Source organism: Metopolophium dirhodum, chromosome 7, assembly GCF_019925205.1.
Source record: "Metopolophium dirhodum isolate CAU chromosome 7, ASM1992520v1, whole genome shotgun sequence".
NCBI classification, from domain to species: Eukaryota; Metazoa; Arthropoda; class Insecta; order Hemiptera; family Aphididae; genus Metopolophium; species Metopolophium dirhodum.
In genome coordinates this window covers 28,583,903-28,604,446 of record NC_083566.1, presented here as the reverse complement: position 1 = coordinate 28,604,446, position 20,544 = coordinate 28,583,903, and the positions used below count along the sequence as shown (strand labels likewise).

The 20,544-nt window shown below is 30.2% G+C and overlaps 2 protein-coding genes across 2 annotated transcripts; both read right to left on the bottom strand.

The window, feature by feature from the left end:
• Positions 1-7,321: 7,321 nt before the first annotated feature.
• LOC132949152 (uncharacterized) lies at positions 7,322-8,065 on the bottom strand. The gene has a single exon (XM_061019929.1). The coding sequence runs from the start codon at positions 8,063-8,065 to the stop codon at positions 7,322-7,324; it is 744 nt and encodes a 247-aa protein (XP_060875912.1).
• A 1,940-nt stretch (positions 8,066-10,005) lies between these two features.
• On the bottom strand, positions 10,006-20,500 carry LOC132949151 (uncharacterized). The gene is made up of 8 exons (XM_061019928.1): positions 20,377-20,500; positions 19,859-20,035; positions 18,332-18,531; positions 11,997-12,135; positions 11,686-11,822; positions 11,493-11,624; positions 10,232-10,300; positions 10,006-10,170 (listed from the first exon to the last, which is right to left on the bottom strand). The coding sequence occupies exons 1-8, from the start codon at positions 20,498-20,500 to the stop codon at positions 10,006-10,008; spliced, it is 1,143 nt and encodes a 380-aa protein (XP_060875911.1).
• Positions 20,501-20,544: the final 44 nt, after the last annotated feature.

Sequence of the window (20,544 nt, the reverse complement as noted above, 5' to 3'; positions counted from 1 at the left end):
AAGTGGTGGGTAACTCTTCAAGATCCCAGAACATTTTTTAATTAACGAGTCAATAGGATCAGATACTGAATGTAGTTACAGACGAGCCGACGTAAAATTCTGTTGGTCCCATGAGAACCCATCCGAATACAGTGTTCAGCGCGAGGGGTTCACCTGGTTGACCCTTCTGCGTGCCATCAAGGAGAAAAGAAGGAAACAGATCAGCTCCGAATAATAAATCAATTGGACCGGGTATATTATATGACGGGTCTGCCAACGATAAACTACTCATATGAGCCCAATGCCCTGGCGTGATTAGAGTTTGAGGGGTTGGTCCAGTGATTTGAGGAACTATTGATACATCTAAACAAAACGAAGGTGCTTGTTGGCCAGAGGGAGCAATCTTAATATTGCATTTGCCCCAAACAACGGCAGAGGCTGCACTAGCAAACGTAGTAACGCTGACAGACGAATGGAAACAACGAAGCATAAGAGCACACACCGCTCTCTCAGTGATAAAACCAGCTTGAGACCCACTGTCTAACAAAGCTCTTAGAGCGTGTCGCCGTCCATCGGCAGCATAGACTTCAACTATTGTTGTGAACAATAGAACGATTTTCTGCGTTTGTCCTCTAACAAGACACGATGTAGTCGCTACCTGTGACCCAACCGAAGACAGATGCTCTGCCGTCTTTGTGGATAGAGTAGTTGATGATCCTGGGCCTAACATAGGTGTGGACTAGCAGTAGACGTAAAATGCAACAGTGAATGATGAGTTTTCTTACATGAATGACATTTATATTTCGAATTGCAACTCATTGAAGAGTGCCCGGACGCATTTTAACATACCCTACATTGTTTCACAACCGGGCTTTCCTGATTGGTTTAATTTAAATTCGCGCGCATAATATCAGTTATCTATTATCAAAATATAATTATTTAAATTATAATCCTGCTATTATCCTCTTATCAATAATCTAACTAATTAAATATTAATTAATTATATATTATACGAAATATAATACTATTATACTTTATTATTATACTACTATTATTATATTTTATATTATATAATATACACCATGTTCCTTCCGAGTTCTTTTTTAAACAAATTGAAAGAAGAGAAGTTGAACTACGTAGAGATTCGTAGTAATCTTAAAACAATTGAAGATATTAAACAATGGGTCGAGGAATTTGGACTATTAACTAAAACTCAGTGGATATCTAGGAGTTCTAATCCAAGTGGAACAAAAATATTGTGCTCGTAAGTATAGTTAGGACCATAGGACGTGCACATAGTGTTTGTGATTAGGAAAACTTTGTGGAGGGCTTAGCCCCTAAAGCCCCCAATTTGTGCCTATGTACTGGGTTTAGAACATTTTATATTTATTGCATACATAACAATATTATTTAGAGTACCTAGGTATATTATTTTAAGTATCTAGTAACAATAACAATAGTTAAATTATTATTAATTGGTATATGTTTAATTTTATTGATTACATTATCCTAATTCAACTGTTTTACAAGTATCTAAACTAATGCTAATTAGTATTTAGTTGGTATATATATTAGTATTCTTTGTACTACAATATTGATACCTACATTATGTATGTATTCTGTCATACAGATACCTACATTATGTATGTATTCTGTCATACAGATACCTAGTACCTACCTAAATGATAAATTTATATTAGTTACATTAATACATTATACTTTTGTTACTATTTAACTAGTAATAAAGTAATATAATTACCATTAAACTTGGTTTTGTTACTATTTAAAATTCATTAGGAAAAAGTTTGTTTGTCACCACAGTGAATTTAATAAAGTGCCAACTGAAAAAAATATAAAAGGAAATTCCAAAAACACTCAATGTCCAGCATATATATTATGTACAATAAAATTAGACACACCGTGGACAAGAAAAACTGATAGTTTTGTAAAGGTAAGAGTGCCAAACTATTTAGTACCTACTTTTAAATTACTAAATATAAATTAATAATTTTTAAATTACTAAATAATAAATTACTAAACTTAATCTTTTGTAAAAATATATAATATAATACTATAATATGTGATTCATACAAACGAGGTTGTATCTTTGAAAAATACTAATAATTATTAAAGTAATTTAATGAGTAAAACATATTATAAAAGTATTATAATTTTTTAGGTACCTATGTTAATAAAATTAATACTTCTTTAAATGTTGCTATCAATATAAGAAGTTCAAATAATTCAACAAAAAAAATACTTAATAGCTAGATTTTTTTTAAACTGCCTGCTTAAAATATAATTTCATTATTCTACAGTAATCTATCATTTTTTAATAATTTTTTTTTTACTAATTGAAAAAAATAGGCTTTTAAGCTAAAGTTTTACAATTCCCTATTTCAGTTTGTGTTATTTGGTCGATATTCATCTATTACTTAATGAAAACATATCATTTTAGCCTAAATTTAATTTTGAGTTTAACGATAAATAGGTACCTACATAATATATTAAACATTTATCATACATAAGTACACTGTAACTTCTTAGAGGTTAATACAAATCTATGATTTTTGATTTATTTCCATAGGTACATCAATCATAAAAAGCTTTGTTTAATATACTTATATTATAGATTAATGTTGATAATTTTTAAATTTTTAAATTTAAAATGTTGATAAATACCTTACATTGACTATTATTTATTAATTACATTATTTTTATTTTCAAATAATTCTGAAATATTGTCAGGATGGTTTGTTGGCTTCAATAAAGATTTATAGTTGTCATTCCCATACATTGGAAACTGCTGAAGCTCTAAGATTTTTACCAGCTAAAAAAAATCTTCAAAACACATTTATAGAGTATTTTAACAATGGTATGGGAATAATTGAATCCACAAAATTTCATGAACATGTCTTATCATTAAATGATGATTTTAATAAAAAAAATTATGCTAATGGTGCTATAAACCCAACATACCGCTGTGTACAAAATTGGCATGAGCAATGGCGTCTTAAAAACCTTGGTCCACGGTGTGGTTCAGGGTTAATTGAAGTGAGCATTAGTTTACCTCATATTTTTTTGTAATATTTTATTAACTTATAGCAATCTTAATTTATGATTTATTTTGGTATTCTTGTTATAAGCATATAATATTCTGAATTAAATGATTGTTCTTACCCATAGGCGCAATTTCAACTTTTGACTTTGGGGGACTGAATATTATATTAAAGGCAAGCAGACCATTGCAATATAGCATTTTAAAATTGTATGTCCTAGGTTTTTTTTTTTTTTGGGGGGGGGGGGGGCATAGCCCTTAAGCACCTTTATTAAACATTGACGTCCAGTGGCAAATTGAGTCACACAATCACCACCCACTGACCCTCTTTCTATCTTCCCATATTTTTTATACATCAATTTTACTGTAATATTAATATTAAGTTTAACCTAGTTACATTATACTTATTGACAATTCTTAAAATTATACTAATTGTTATTTTATTACATAATTGTTATCTTAAACTAATTTGATGGAATGCATGTTGTTACTTATAGCTTATTGTATATTGTATGATTTGTTTTGGTATTTTACCTGTTACATATTATGATGGTTTTCTTATCCTAGGTTATAGTTTTAATTTTAATATCTTTAATATATTATGCATGATACAACAGTATTTATTAAATTAATAGATCCTTATAATATTTAATCTTAAATAATGTTCTATTTAATATTTTTTAAAAGCTGCTAACTATATTAAAAAAAAATAGTTTTTTCTTACATTAATTTGTTTAAAGAATATTAAAGAAGTTAATTAGACTGTTAAACATAACATGTATACCTATTGTAATAACTTATAATTTTTGAGATTTACAAGAAACATTGTATTATTGCCTATTGATATAGTAAAAATTTTAATTAGTTTGTTACATGTTACTACATTGGCATTAAGTATATACAACTATATTAATTTTATATACTTGATTATTTTTATCTGTTTACTTTATTACTAATTTTAAAATGTTTATTAATTGTGATTTTTAATTTTTTTATTAAATAACTTTGTAATATAATATTAGGAATAATTGCTTAGAATGTTTACATCACATAGGTGATAGGCCTTCATTATTTTTTGTTTTATTTAATAATTAAATAATTGACAGTAGAGAAACTACTGACTAGAATACCAAAATGTTGGACCATTTTTAAGAAATAAAGTGATTCAATTTGAAATTTCTATTAAAATACATTAATTTTAACTTTTATATTTTTCCACTACAGTCTGATGTTTTTACTACCTAGTCTAATTAGATTGTTCAACTACTTTTTTTTTGATAGAAACTCTTAGAAAAAAAAATATTTTATGAAAAGCAAGACATCATTGTTAATTTTAAAGAAGATCCATTTGCAGTAGTGATTATAACTCCTATGATGAAAAGAGCCCATATGCTTAGGACATCTAGTGACATAATTTTTGTAGATACAACTTCTGCATGTGATCCGCAAAATCATGCGATCACATTTATGCTTGCTCCTTGTGCTGCAGGAGCTGTTCCGTTAGCTATTATTATTACTAAAGGTATGAATATGATAAATTAATATACTCAGTTGTCTCAGTGGCACCCAAATTTTTACAACAGGTATGGCAAAATTTAAATTTAAAACCCACCAATCTTGCTCCATACATACTCTTTTTTAAAAAAGTCTTTATGTTTTTCAGCTGTTTTATCCTTATAATATCAATGTGTGCCTCTGATTATAATTGATTATAATGCATAACTGTATTAAAAAGTGCAAGTTCTAAGTCCCTACATAATTTTAGTACAAATGTGTTAGTATAATGTCAAATTGTATTGCCTTAGGACAAACATATGATGCCTACAAAGTTGGATTTAATTTGGCAAAAGAAGCATTGCCTAGTAATTATAGTTTTGGATGTATTGGATATCCAAAGATTTTTATGACCGACAATTCTTCAGCAGAAATAAATGCACTTAATCATAACTGGCCAAATAGCAAACATTTACTTTGTGTATTTCATGTACTACAAGCAGTCTGGCGTTGGTTATGGGAAACCAAAAACAAAATACCAAAAGAAAAAAGAAAAGATATTATGAAAAGTTTTCAAAAAGTGTTGTATGCTGATACAATAACTAAGGCAGAGGAAGCATACGCAATAGCCAAACATTCGGAATTTGAAAACTGGAATAAATATTTAGACTCATATTGGGATTTTAGATTTAAATGGTGTCTTGCATGGAGAGATGAAACGGTTAGAGGTCATCAAACAAATAACTATTCAGAAATAACCGTCAGGATTTTCAAAGACGTTGTACTTTCAAGAGTCAAAGCTTACAACGTAATAGCTTTAATAGATTTTGTTTGTACAGTATTAAATGATTATTACCGCCGAAGATTTAGGGAGTTTGCAAATTCCAGAACATCTAAAGCTAGATTATTTCTTCGAGCACAGTCAAAAAAAGCAAATGATATTAAACCAGAAAATATTAGTCAACTTTCTGAGACTGAATATATAATACAAATGTCTAGTGATGAATCATATGAAGTAAACACAAAAATTGGTATTTGTTCATGTCAGAAAGGAAAATACGGTTCATTTTGTATTCATCAATGTGCAATTTATATGCATTTTGATGCGGTGTCAGTAAATTTCCCTCCAGTGACACCGATAGATAAGCATTCAATTTCTATTTTAGCTGATGGTGATGACTCACTTCCGTTAACATTTTTTGAACCTCTTATTCCCAGTACATCACAAAATAAACTTAGCTGCAATAATGATTTTGAAAACTTACATGCTACTAAAAATGATAACGCATCCAAAGAAGATCAATTGCCTTGGACTGAAGTTAGTGAAGTTATCACACAAGAACCTATAAGTGTATCAATGGAAAGTATAGTAACTTTAATGAATAATTTAAACAATAAATATGGCTCATCTGTATCAGGGTTACAACAGTTAGAAACTCGATTGAAAAAAATTAATAGTGAGGGAACATGGGAGACTTTCTTACACACTGCTGGATCATCATCTGTACCATTACGTAAACGATCGGGATGTGCAATTAAAGTACAGCCTACTTCAATTGCTAGACGATCTATAACTTTAACTCGAGGTAGCAAACGATTTCCTGTAGGGCGTCCAGCTAATGTAGAAAATAAAACACAAAAAAGAAAAAGAAATCTAGGGACTAACATAAATAAAAATCTTCCAAACGCAAAACCACACGGACGTGGCCATTAAGTTAAAATATAAACTATTAATTACTTATTCTATATTTAGGCACGTAACTATTAAAATATAACACATTCATTTTAGTTATTTTTAATATATACAGGAACGTCTTTGAACTACAAAAAATAAATATAATTTTATCAAAACATCAAAATAGGTTTCTGGTTTGTATTTAATCATAAAATAAATCTATTATCTAAAGTAGGTATATAAATACATAATTTAAATTTGACTAAACTTTTGTTCTACCTACCTATATGAATAGTTTTCCACTCTGCTCATACAAGTTTTAAATAATATTAGGTAACTTATAATGTAGGTATCAAACTTTACAAAAACGTCGGAAGTACTAGGTATATACCTATAGTTAACTTAGGTGGTAGCAATTGACAATTGATTATGTGTATAGTTTTTTGTTATAATTTTAAATTTATATATAAATTGCTTTAATTATTTCTAAAATTAAATCGAATATAGGACACAGAAGCAGACCTAGATTGTAAAATTACAAATTCTAACATGTATATTTATGATGAAACAAAATACCTAACTTAACCAATAATATATTATAATTAAGTTATTGATTGTTAAAATTTAAGTTTCTTAAACAATGCCTAGTTTAAAAACACCAAAATATATGTTGCATAATAAAAGTTATAATATAAGTTGTTACATATAGGCTAGAAACCTATACAGGTAATTTTATTTCATTGATTTTAGGAGTAGACATTTTAGATTTATGTTAATATGTTTTTTGAATTATTATTTACCTATGTAAAGGTAGGTAGGTATCTATTTATTTGTATTCGTTTAGTTTGCTTTATTCTTCTGACAAAAAGTGTTGGTATGAAGTCCATAATTTTAAATAAAGATTATACAAATCAAATATTTATTTGATATATTATTTATTGATTTTTTATTTTTATCTAGTTGCTACTTTTAATAATATAATAGATAAGTAGATTCCTCGACTCGACCCATTGATAATTGATTATAAGATTATAATAGCTGATTATTGATAAGAGGATAAGATTATAATTTAAATAATTATAATATTTTGATAAGAGGATAATAGATAACTGATATTATGCGCGCGAATTTAAATTAAACCAATCAGGAAAGCCCGGTTGTGAAACAATGTAGGGTATGTTAAAATGCTGCCCGGACCCCAGACAATTTATACACAACCAATGCCTTTTGGCAATAAGAAAGCATTCACTCGGAGGCCGATCAGTAAATAGTTTACATGATCTAATCGAATGGGGTGAGTTACATAGTGGGCAAGGTTTTTCAGACACATTACTGGTCGTTGCGGCTAAGACTGTGGATGGACCAGACAAGCGAGGTTTAAAACTTTGTTGCTTAAAGGACCGTTGGGATTTTGAAACATCATCTCGTCGGTTAACTGAAACAGAACTGGAATAGATGTCCGCAGAACGCAGATGGCTACGCAAGAAATCCACAAATTCAAAGACTTGAGGATAATAATTATCCCCAACGACTAATTCCCACCGAGCACGTAAGTCGTAATCTAAATGCTTCTCAAAAAGATGCACCAGAAGAGGAATCCACTGTCGGGTTACAAAATCGAGGTTGTCCAAAGCAGCCGTGTTCTCTAATATTGTGTTAATTTGCTCTTGAATAGAGGTAGCATCATTCGATTTAACTATCTGTGTAGCAAGCAGAGAATCTAGGTGAACACGAGCGAGATCTCGTTTGTTGCCGTATCGGGACCACAAGATTTTCGAAGCACTTGTATAGTTGGTATAGTTGGTAGCGGTTAACGTGAGATGCGACCCACCGGCTAGAGCTTCACCCGTGAGAGACATCTTTAGAAACTCAAAACGTTCAACGTCTGGCCGTTCAGAAGCGTGTGAAAGTATTGATGTGAATAAATCCTCAAAGCTTTGCAACTCCGTCAACACACCAGAGAATGTAGGGAATTTACGTTTTAGTAACTGAAAGGCTGATAAATTATGTGAACTATTGGTTTGATTTTAAAATGAAGCCGAAGCTGTATCCATCGCAGGTGACATGTTAAATTTGTGAACATCAGCAAAGGCGGCCAACTCATAGCACAGACCGTCGAATGACGTAATAAGGGCCTGACTTTCACTAGTATCCGTTATCGCAGCAGGGGCTGTATGCGAATTAACGGCTGATTCCATTCGTTGGACATCGTCCTCAACTGCATTTCGAAGAGGGGTAAGTTCAGTGATCATTTTTGCAATCTTTGCTCGTTTACCAGCACTTCCACGCTCGTTACTCAATACTCGTTACTCAATAGAGGCTTGCGCAAAGGTTTTTAATTTTGGTAATGCAACGAAGAATACGTGATTTTGCGTCATTGTAAACAACGTCCGACATTGTGATCAGAATTTATTTGACACAGGTGCAGGACTATTAAAGAGAGATAATTCTCGTGGAGAACAAGTACGTGCACGGTCTACAGCATAGAATTGTCACTACAATTTAGTTACTCACTAACTCAGTGACAGTACAGAATTACAAATGTAGGTACTACCAAAGTTATAACCAGAATAATATAAACGAAGAAAAAACTGGTCATGTACAGAAAACTGTGGTTTATTAATAATATGTATCGCGGTTTGTATTAATTTATTCGGCCCGAAGGACCAAAAATGTGTGCGCCCTGAAGAGGGGCGAAGGGGGAAGCCCGAGAACTGAATATACCTGTGTTGGGCCAATGCCACCACTAACGCCGACTATTTGTGTGGGTAGGCAACTATAAGTGCCCTCGCCTGAGAATGTACAAGGTAGGCAATTCTAACGCACGACGGCGACGACCCGGTCGGGAGATACCTACCCAAGGAATTAGGATGGTACAAGCTAGTTATGGAGAGGGGTCTCTGTGGTCGGTTCGGTCTGGTGCAATGACCACAGAGCTCTCAAACAAAAGGGACAGTACTTAAAATTATCTTAAACCTACTGAAGTCTTGACATGGTTGAGCTGGACCGCCGATGATCTGGACTTACGCTTCGACACTCACTTGACAGCGAAGTGAAAGCCGTTAATACGGACACACGACAACCATTGACCGGACTGTGTGAATTGTGAAAGAGTTTCACACCGACAAACGAGTTGTTGGTTGGTACGCCCACGCTGGCGGGACGTTAGGGTAAGGATATATAAAGATAGTTACTCACGAGTTGTTGGCTGGCAAGTTTATTTTTGACTGATCACACAGTGCGACTTGATAAATATAATAATTTTAATAATCACCGTAAACCGGAGGCACACATTGCGACTTAATAAGATATAATAATTACAACAACCAAAAAAAACGTAAACAACGGATGCGCACACGGCGACATAATAAAAAATACGCTTCAATAGCGGGAAGACAAAAAAAAATACGTGAGAACAATAATGGTAACGACAAAAACAAAATAATAATAATAAGGGCGTTGGCCGCAGAATATACATAACAACCAACAAAAAATAATATAATAATTTTATGAGGCAACGGGCTGACCGATCACTCACTTTAAAACAACACAAAGAGATTAAATAAATATAACAATTATAATACTTCACAATTAACGGAATGAGAGGTGTATGGATGAATGTTAGGAGCAGGTCGTCGTCGCCGTACAGAATTGCACACCACGATGCGCTAATTGCTCGGCGTGAACAAGGAGTATCAAATAATTAGAAGAAGACACAATTTATTAATTAATAGTAGGTACATTTGTGCCTAGTTACATTATTCGAAAATTAATTATAGTATTTATTAGACTAAATAGCCTAGTTGAATGCTTCGCAAGTTATTTGATCAATTGCATCATTATATCCCTCTAATATCATATAAAACGTTATGTACTTATTATCACAATTACATTTATTATCACGATCAACTAAATCTATATCTCTCCCTATGAATCCTTTTGAATATTTTTTGGCAAATTTACCCTATAAAATATATAAAAAAGAGTAAATAACTTTTATGATATTACAGACTACAAAGTATTACTTTTTCATACAATATGGCCCGGTTATCGACACACCATAATCCTTTGTAATGATCACGGTTTTCACAATACTGTAAACATTTATAAAAACTATTTAAATAATATTAAGTCTCAAAACTAAATTGATAGTTTTAAGTACCTATAAGGACCCAAATAATATAAAAAACAATTACATAAATCGATGAAAGTAAATAAATTGCATACTAAAAATTTACTCAATCACAAACTATGTAAATTATTGAATATACAGAAATTTCTGTAAAATTTTTAAGTCTGGAACTGGGAAAATTGTGTTTACTTCCCAAAAGATCTCAAAATTTAATGATAAATAAAGATTGATGGCATCGGTTGACGAGGAGGCGGTGACTTCCAAATTAGTGTTGTGTGAGAGGAGATGATAAAATACGGACACCAAATCGAAAATTGAATGTACAATAGTCAAAGGATATTCGATTTTATTTGAACTAAATAATATAAATATGAATTACACACTGACACGTTATTTTTTAATGGTCGCATTGTTTGGTTATTCTCGTATAACGTACAAAGGCAAGCAGTGGTCCGTACGTACAAGCTGCTCGACATCCGCCAAACCTTTCCATTTAACGGGTAGAGTGTGAGAGCTGCGACCTATTTTCGTGATTTGTGACCCGAAGTGATCCACCACCACTATACTTTGTTTCAAAAGAGAATAACCACCTTAGCCCATAACGGCTGATGCTCAGTGGCAGCCCCGAGGCCAATTTTCCACCCTTACGCCGAAATGTGGCGTTGACCATGCACGAGAGTCGCCGTCCGAAGCTATCCGACAAGTAGGTAAATATAGATTGGTTTTACAATGTCTTATTTAAAAATGTTTATTAATAAATACATTTTAAATATTAAATATTTCTAAATAAATCTTATAAACACTCGGTGTATACGATCAGTCGCTATGATAGAAGTTGTGACAGGCGGTACTTGGTGGGGAAAATGGGCGTCGCCGAACGTACGCCAGTCACCACCCGATATGTTCTCTTTTGAAACAGAGTATAGGAAAGCATATTATATTTGTTTTTTTTTATGTGAAACATTATTTGGAACGAGGGTAAAACCGTCAGTCTTGTCAATACGGTGTGCATCAGTAATGCCAGTATTTTAAAATTGAAATTGTATCAAATTTAGCTCTTTAAATTGTTATTAGATTTATGTACCGATAAACACTAGAATACAGTTTATATAATTATTTTAAATGATGAATATTTTAAATTTAAATGTTTATACCTCGTTATACGATAATACACAATGGACCAAGTTTGGCAATTCTTCAGGTTTTGGTATAGGGCTAATTAAAAATTCAAAATACATTTTTTCTTTTGCAATGGTAGATAGCTTTAAAGCAGTTGCAAATTTAGTCTGAAAAAAACATAATATTTTTATATTAATTTTTAGCTCAGGTGTTTGATACTAATCTCACTAATGTCATAACAGCTGGATCTGTTGACTCAATAGGAGTAATTCCACCATGTAAGAATACATCACAACATTCATTAAACGTAGCAAATTCAATTATATAGAAATCCAAAACGTCATTCATCCTACAAAAATCAAACCCTAATACGCAAAATATAGCATATTATTATAGATATTTAATAATTTAGGGTTGTATAATAAAGATATAACTGTTATAAATCAAAAATAACATTAATTATAAATTAAAACATGATGCGCTATTACAGATATAATCAATCTTACTTCTACTTGTTTTAATTTAATTTATACACTTACAAGTTGAATTGAGATCATTATTTACACTTTGTATCAAAGTTCTAGCACTCAAATAAAACCCAATTTCCAAATCTGGATTTTTAGATTTAATAGCTGTTACATATTCTGTAAATTTCTCGTAGAAGTCGCTTTCACAATCCTAAAGATAAATAAATTATTATTAAATAATTTTATAATCATAATGTATCAATGTATGTATTAATTATTTATATTTAATGACAGTTAATGAGTACATTAATAATAATATAATATAATAGTATAATATACTCTATTCAGAATATGATTGAAACGCTTCGCGCATACAGTCTGAGTCGCCGAACAGTGCCTGACCTCCCACGCGATGGCTATGCTTTCTGTGATTGGCCGACAGTCATTGCTGGCCGTCGTCAGTCGTTGAGCGCCTGTGCTAACGCTCTCACTGATGTCCGGATTGAGGTGGGGATGCGTGGAAAAAACGTAATTTGGTCGGCCGAGCGGTTCAATCTTATTCTGAATAGAGTATAGAACGTAACATTTGATGCTAAATATATATATGTATATACAAATTTATGTTTTAAGAATTACAAGGTAAAAGGACGAAAGCACAATACAATTTTTGGAACAGGCCCAACGTGTTAATTACCTACTCATTGATGGTCCAATGTATAACCTAGACTTAGATATTGTAAAAACTGAATTATAAATAATTAAAACATTAACAGCTAATAAACACCTTTTTATAAAATAAAAATTGATAAGATTTCTTCATCTGACAGGTATATTCAATTCATGTAACAGGAGAGGGAATTTCCCAAAGCAATGGTAGTGAGATCAGTTAATACTCTTTTGAATCGGCAAGAAGTCTGAAGGGATTTCGTCTTCATACAGACCACTTTGTCAGCCGAATAATGTCGGGAAAATAATGGAGTGGCTCCTGTCAATATGTTGTATAGACACATAAACTACTTTTGGACAGACAGCTTCAGTGGCGTCATTTCAGTTTTTAATAGAGGGGGGCAAAGGCTTAGACCGGCACAAATGAGTAAAAAAAAATTGCTCGCTTCGCTCGTAAGAAAATATCTACTTACATTTTATCAAATTACCATTCTCACTTCACTTATATTATAATTAAAATTTTTTTTTCTCTAATTAATACAACCTTTTCTTCTAGGTAACAACATAATTTGAAAATATAAGGAACCAGATATTTTACAGAAACATTATTGTATACCTATACCAATTAAAACTCAGTAAACTATTTTGAAAATTTTTATTAATTAATATAAATATTATTAGTTTATTAAAGGATATCTTCTTTTTTTCATTTTTGAAAATGTATCGACTGCATCGTCTAAATTAATTTTACTTGATACATCACTTTCCACTGCAATGACCAGTAAATCACTCAGTCGTTCATTTCCCATTGTTAGCCGTAAATGGGTTTTAACTAATTTTAGAGAAGAAAAAAATCGTTCATTGGAAGCAGTAGTAACAGGCAGAGTCATAAGAATATTTATAATTTTAAGAGTTTCTTGAAAAGCATTTGGAAGTTGATTTAAAATTTTGGAAATAGAATAAAGGTCATGAATTCCATCATCTCAGTCTTTGTTTGCATGATTTATTAAATTTTTTGCAGATGGAAATTCACTTTGAAGATTTTCATAATTAATTTTAAAATGTCTATAATGGTCAATAAAGGTAACTAAATGGGGACTTTTTAAATTAAAATAATCAATACTTGAGGATAAGAAAATGTTACAAACAAGAATGATTTCATTACTAGAATTGTTGAAACGATGGTTTAGTTCATTCAAAAATCTAAAACAAAGAATAATAAAAAATATATACTCACCAATTAATGCAGATAAATGTAATAGTTAGATAAGTTTGTTTTTCATTTAAATGATATTAATGATTAGTATAAATAATATGTACATATTGATTTAAATTTTACCTGTCAATTGCAGTAAAAAAAATAATTTTTATATCACTCAATGGCAAGTTATTTTCAGTAGTTGTATTGCTGTTATTTTCAAATCTTGTCCTTTGTCCTATTGTAGATTGAACAAAAAAATCATTAAGATTTCTATTTAATCTCACTGGTCTTCGATTTCTTGAACTATTTTTATCAACTATTTCATTTTTTTCAGCGACTAAATTTGCACTGTTATTAATTTTTTCCCAAAATGTATCGTTACGCATTTTTTTAATATTCTGCTTTGTATTTTGTAATAAATTAACAGCTGAAGATTGTATAATACTGGAACTTTGAAGTTCTACTGAAGCACAGTGAATGGTTTGTAATAAAATCTCCATAGCATGAGAAGTTTTTATAAATGAAATATTTGACATTTCATTTAATATACCAATAGCTCGTGCAGTTTGTTCTCCCTGATGACTCAGTATTAATAGAACATCCAAAATTTCAGTAAAACGCATATTAACTTTTTGAATTGAAGTATACCAATATGCCCATCTTGTTTCTACCAATCGCTCCAAATGAATTACAGATATTTCTTTTTCTTTTTGAGTTCTGACAAATAGCTCATACCTAGTCTGCCCATTCATTAAAAACTTGTACAAGTTTTGAATTATATTGAAAAAATTACATAAGTGGGGTATATTTTGTAGTGTTTGAACTAAACATAAATTTAAACGGTGAGCATAGCAGTGAACATAAATGGCATGAGGAACTTTCAAGCGTATTCTTTCTTGGACACCGGAATACTGCCCACTCATAACAGAAGCTCCATCGTAGCATTGTCCAATACAGTTCATGATATCCAATTTATTTATTGATAGTATTTTAAGTATTTCACTTGCCAAACTTTCAGCATTTGAATTTACCATGTGGTAGCAACCAATTGATCTCTCACAAATATTAAATTTTTTGTCTACAAACCGTATTAAAAAACTCATTTGCTCTTTTTTTGATAAGTCTTTGGTTTCATCAACCATAATTGTATAAACGCCAAACTTATTCATAGACTTTAATATAATCTGCCTTGTACATTGAGCTATACAAGTTATAAAATCATTTTGGTACTCAGGACTAGTGTAGTGACCGTAACGAGCCTGTAATCGTAATTTTGTTTTATCATCAGCAAACATTTCTAAAATTTCTAAAAAGTTGCCTTTGTTTTTAGAAATATCAGACTCATTATGTCCACGAAATGCTAAACCCTGTTTTGACAGAAAAAGTGCCGCCTTTAATAAGAATTTTAAGTGTTCTCTATTTTCAATAATATTTTGCTGTCGTACGTTGTTAACTAGATTAGCGATAGATAATGAGCTGTTTTTTTTAACTAAAAGATAATCATTCCAACGCTGTACACAGATAATATGAGTCTTACATCTCTGATGACTGTTCAAAGATAAGGTCTGTTCTTTCCAATTTTTACATTTTGAACCATAATTAACAAAACATAAATTACCAGCAGTTTTTCCGGAGGCTATAATGTTGGCAGAAAAATGACGGCAAGGAAAACAGAAAATTTCATCTTTTGACACAGAATACTCTATCCAGTTGTAAATTGTATAGTGTCTACTTGTAAATCTTCGACCATTGGTAGCAGGGAATAACATTTCTGGCTGAACTGGTTTGTCATTTTTTGATAAAGATATATCATAATTTTCTTGTAATGCATTTGTAGGCAATTGAACCTAAGCATAATAAGTAAATGTTAGTTAAAACTTATTCAATTATTTTTAATCATTTTTATATGCTGTGAACAGTGTGAACCAGCTCGTATTTAAGAGGAAGGCAGAGGACCACGTGCAGGACATAATGGTTTTTTTCTTACACCCAAATATAAAATAAAATAATATGATTGTTCAACTATACTTTTGAGTAAAATATTATTTGATACCCATGTTTTAATATTAACTATTAAGTATATAAAAATAAAAATATATAATATAAAAAGTATTTTTATTTCCTTAACATAAATCACATATAACATTACTTTGTAATAAATAAAAGGTACCCCGTGGCCCGTACCCAACATATAATAAATATTATACAATATTAAATGTATCATGTACATTAATTAATATAATTTGTTTGGATTAACAGAAAATTTCCTAAAAGTAATCCTTAAATTAAAACATAATGTAAGTAAGTTATTATATATTTGTATGGTACATACTTGATCACACTCGTGTTGTTTTTCAATTGTTAGAATAGAAACATCAACTTCTGATCTTGGCACTACATCCTAAAATAATAAGAAAGTTAAAAATTTGTTTATAGATTGATATTAATTTTGTTTTTGCTATTTTAAAAAATTCATACCACATTGTTTATTGTATCATCTTCATTTATAAATGGATTTGGTTGTCCAATTTTCAAACTAACAGATCTATCGTGATCATTCTAAAACATGTTATATATTTATAAGTATAATACCCAGTGGTGTATTGGTACGGGTACGCGGGTATACGCCGTATACCCATCAGAAGATTTTCGATTTTCGGCGTATACCCAATGTAAAATCTTATTTTACGGGTATACGCTTCCAAAATAACCAGAAAACCAAATAAGATTTAAAATTTATTTAATAGTTTATATAGGAAAAAAACGTTAGTCGTATTAATGAATTTATGTATTAATGAATTATTTATCAATTGAAGTAGGTATTGAATATAAGTTATACAACAATATGCGTTGTGTTTAATGTATTTTAAGACTTTAAGTTCAATTTAGTAAACCCAATATTGAATACAAAAAATCTTAGTGGAAAATTCTATAGATTGTACCTATAATAATAATGTTATTATTATTTTAATTTTTTTGACATTCGAGTTGATTTTGTTTTATTTTCTATTATTACATTACACAAAAATTAATAAAATAATGTTAAAAACTATGTACTAATTGAACTGCAATGACGTTATATAATATATACGATGGTATAATTTGATCGTTTAGGTTACATACATATTTTATTGGTGCGTATACCCATAAATATATTTACCAATACACCACTGATAATACCTCTCATTTAACAATATATATTTCAATCAATATAAAAAAATTATTATCTACCGAATATTCTTGTTTTTCTTTTAATTTATCCAATTGTAATACAACTGGTTGTTCTATTAATTGTACATCAATCTAAAAGATATATACGATATATTTACAAATTAATATTATTTTTAGTTATTATAATTTTTTTATTTCTTACTTACCGGTTCAAGTTTCGTTTTTTTACCAAACATTTCGGAAATTGTTTTCGAACCTTGTGCACTTTGAATTAATTTTATTTTTTTAGCGCGTCGATTCTTAGCCGCACCACTCATTTGTTTTTTATCAAAACGCACTTTGTCCATATTAGAATATTAATGTGAAGTAATTAATACGTCATATTATATAAACAAAAAAGCTTAAGCGTTTACAATGCACGACTGTCGCAACTCGCAAGTTAACTGAAGTCTGAGATCATTGACAAATCAGAGTGCTAATCGGTTGTTGTTTTTAGAATTTGTATTAATTTTAGATTTTAGAAATAAAACTATACGGGATTATGACATTAACTATTATTATTCACTATTATTGTTGTGCATACAATATTATATTTTTTTCCTTCACAAAACACACACACACACACACACTAACACACATACATGCACGTGCCCGCATGTGTCTAAATATAAATATACAATATAGGTATAAGGTATTCCAACTATCAATTATTAATTAAAAATGTATCTTTGTGACAATAATTTCTTAGTACACGATAAAATATTTTCTGAAAATATTATAAAAATAGGCACGTTTTTGAGGTAATAAGATATAATAATGATTAAACGGCAACAACTCGTCACAGGCCCATCGGTCTGCTTTTAAAATCAGACAGGGGCAAATGCCCACCTTGCCACCCCCCCCAAATGACGCCACTGGACAGCTTGTCATTTTGTCCGTGACGCTTGTAGAATAGCTGCATAATTAGTTAGACAAAGACATTATTATACAATATGCTATAGAATCAGAGATCAATTAGCTAGATGTTCAGTAGTTGTCCGATGAGATAAAACTGATCAATCAAAAATTCACCTGTTCGTAAAACCTTTATTGACTGGAGCCGTTTGGAAATAAGTAAACAAAAATCCCGTTTGGGATCCCACGTTATTTGTGCCACAATTATAAGTTCACTCCTCCCCCCTTTCATTAAAGTTTAGTCAAAACGACTATTGAATTTAAAATACTAAATTCTAAATGGTATAAAATAGTAAATATTTCACAATTTTCTCAGTAAAAAAGTCTATGATTCTAATTAGTTAAAATAAATCTATTATAAATATACATTTAGTAGGTAAACTCATATAAAATTATCCGTAATAATATACTGTACTTCTAAAGCAGGATATTCCATTCCATTCAAAATCAACCCCTTTACAGCATATTTACCAATAAATTCTTGCACTTTTTGTGCTTCTATTTGAAAATCTCCAAAAAAGAGTGCGTTTGACCAATCTTCTAAGGTTCGATGTTTATAAAATAAGTACACATTGTGTATACCATCCTCAAAATCTACAAGCGATTTTAAGTGATCTGTAAAAAAAAATATATACTTTTAATTAGCGTGGATCATAATTTGATTGTTTATTTTTCTATTAATTATACCGTTGGAACAAGTTACACTTATTTTTTCTTAAAACTAATTACACTATATAATTGATCAATTCGTTATTTAATTTACGGTGTACGGTGTTCTGTTAAGAAAAATAACCTGCGGTAGATCGCGGACCCCGTGCGGTTTGTTCGTAACTTTATAATAAATTTAACTCTAACAAATCCAATAAAATAAAAAAAATAATGGACTTAGAATTATCCCGGATTAGTAGGTATGCAATTTATACTACACTAAAATAACATCGATAAACGGGTGAAGTTGATAAAATCGATGTACCTAGGTATATAATATAGAATAATAGTCTCTTCGTTGAAGAATTCTCATTTATTTATAATGTGATTTTACTTTGAATTACTTTTATAATTATTAAAACGCTCTTCCCAGAATATTTAATTAATATTTAAATTATTTCATAACAATAAATTCAAAATCATTCATGGATATTTATCTATGGATATCTTTAGATAATCTAGATACGGTATGTTTTCATCTAAGATAAAAATTAGATTACTTAATTATGTTTTTATTGTTTACGTAAAAATAAATTTACTGTATTGTAATCGGAAAGTATAAAATACTTAATTAACATTTTAATAAAAATATTTAAAAATATAACTGTATTTAGATTTTTAAATTATTTATTCAATAAATAAATACCCTATATAAAAGGTGTATTTAAATCTAGGATAACTATTTTTTTACTATCTATACTTATTTTATTTTTAGCTTCAGTTTGGATGATATAAATTGGTTGTTACATGCTTTTTTGATCGAATTTGATAAACACTTAGAGGCAGGTGTAACAAATCACTAACAGTTCAAGTAATTACGATTACGACTACGACGGCTTGTCTTCAATCAATTTATATAAAGCAAAGGAACGCCTTATAGTATAAGACATTTTTATTGTTATCTTAAAAACACCATCGAAACAAATTTAGTTTTGGCTCTTTAAAAAAAAAATTCACAGTCACTCCGTGGAGCCCCGAGTAATCAACTACGGACCTCCGGTTAAGAACCTATGCCTTATACTTACTATGAATATTGTTAGTTTTAATCATAACTTATCACATCTAAATAATGAAAATACTACTGAATTACTTAAATGGTATCAAAAACTACAAATTTAACCCTTCAAAACTATTCAAAATTTTATTTTTAGCATACCTAATTTATTATAAAAATTAGAATGTGATATAAATAGAACTAGGTACCTATTAATATTAATAATAAATTGATTATTACCTAAATCTTCTGGTATCCATGCATACGTGATTTCATAATCTTTATTACATACAACTCCATCAAAAACAAAAGCTGAGCATTCTTTTGGAAGTTTTTTTATCTTCACTACATCTTTGTGACATATAAAATTGCTGCTATGAAAATTACCTGAATACCTACATGATGAATCACCAAGTCCTAAAAATAAAAAAATAAAATTTAGTTTTATATTTTTATACAAAAGAAATCAAGCTGGGAAAATTCATCCATAATAGCTTTAACTATTATCATACCGAAAATGTGAAAAAAAAGAAAATAATAAATTTAAAGTATTAGAGATTGCACATCGGCCTATACCCCAAATTTCTATAGTACACTTTATTTAGAACAAACTAAAGTTATATACGGAAATACCAAAGATGTACATAATATTTAATTATCTATACAAATTTAAAAACCATGAACATTTTGAAATAATATTAATTTGGTTACATGAGTTCTTTCTCTAGTGTATACTCTGTTCCAAATGAGATCATTACCCTGCGTCCAAGTTGTGCGCATGGGCGTGCTTCGTAGACGACACAACACTACTCTCTGATGTAGTTGGGACGACATCTGACCGTCGGGGCAGGAAAACTGGTCGCCGCCGGATAATGATTTCATTTTTAACAGAATTTAGAATAGAAGTCTGTTGCCTATAATAAAAT

What these genes read in the sequence shown, in the direction of transcription:
- LOC132949152 (XM_061019929.1), bottom strand. Translation starts at nt 8,065, where the DNA reads ATGTCTCTCACGGGTGAAGCTCTAGCCGGTGGGTCGCATCTCACGTTA.
- LOC132949151 (XM_061019928.1), bottom strand. Translation starts at nt 20,500, where the DNA reads ATGAAATCATTATCCGGCGGCGACCAGTTTTCCTGCCCCGACGGTCAG. An exon ending in GCGCACAACTTGGACGCAGG is followed by an intron (nt 20,036 to 20,376) that starts GTAATGATCTCA and finishes TTTTATTTTTAG; the next exon opens with GACTTGGTGATTCATCATGT. An exon ending in TGGAATATCCTGCTTTAGAA is followed by an intron (nt 12,136 to 18,331) that starts GTACAGTATATT and finishes ATTTATCTTTAG; the next exon opens with GATTGTGAAAGCGACTTCTA.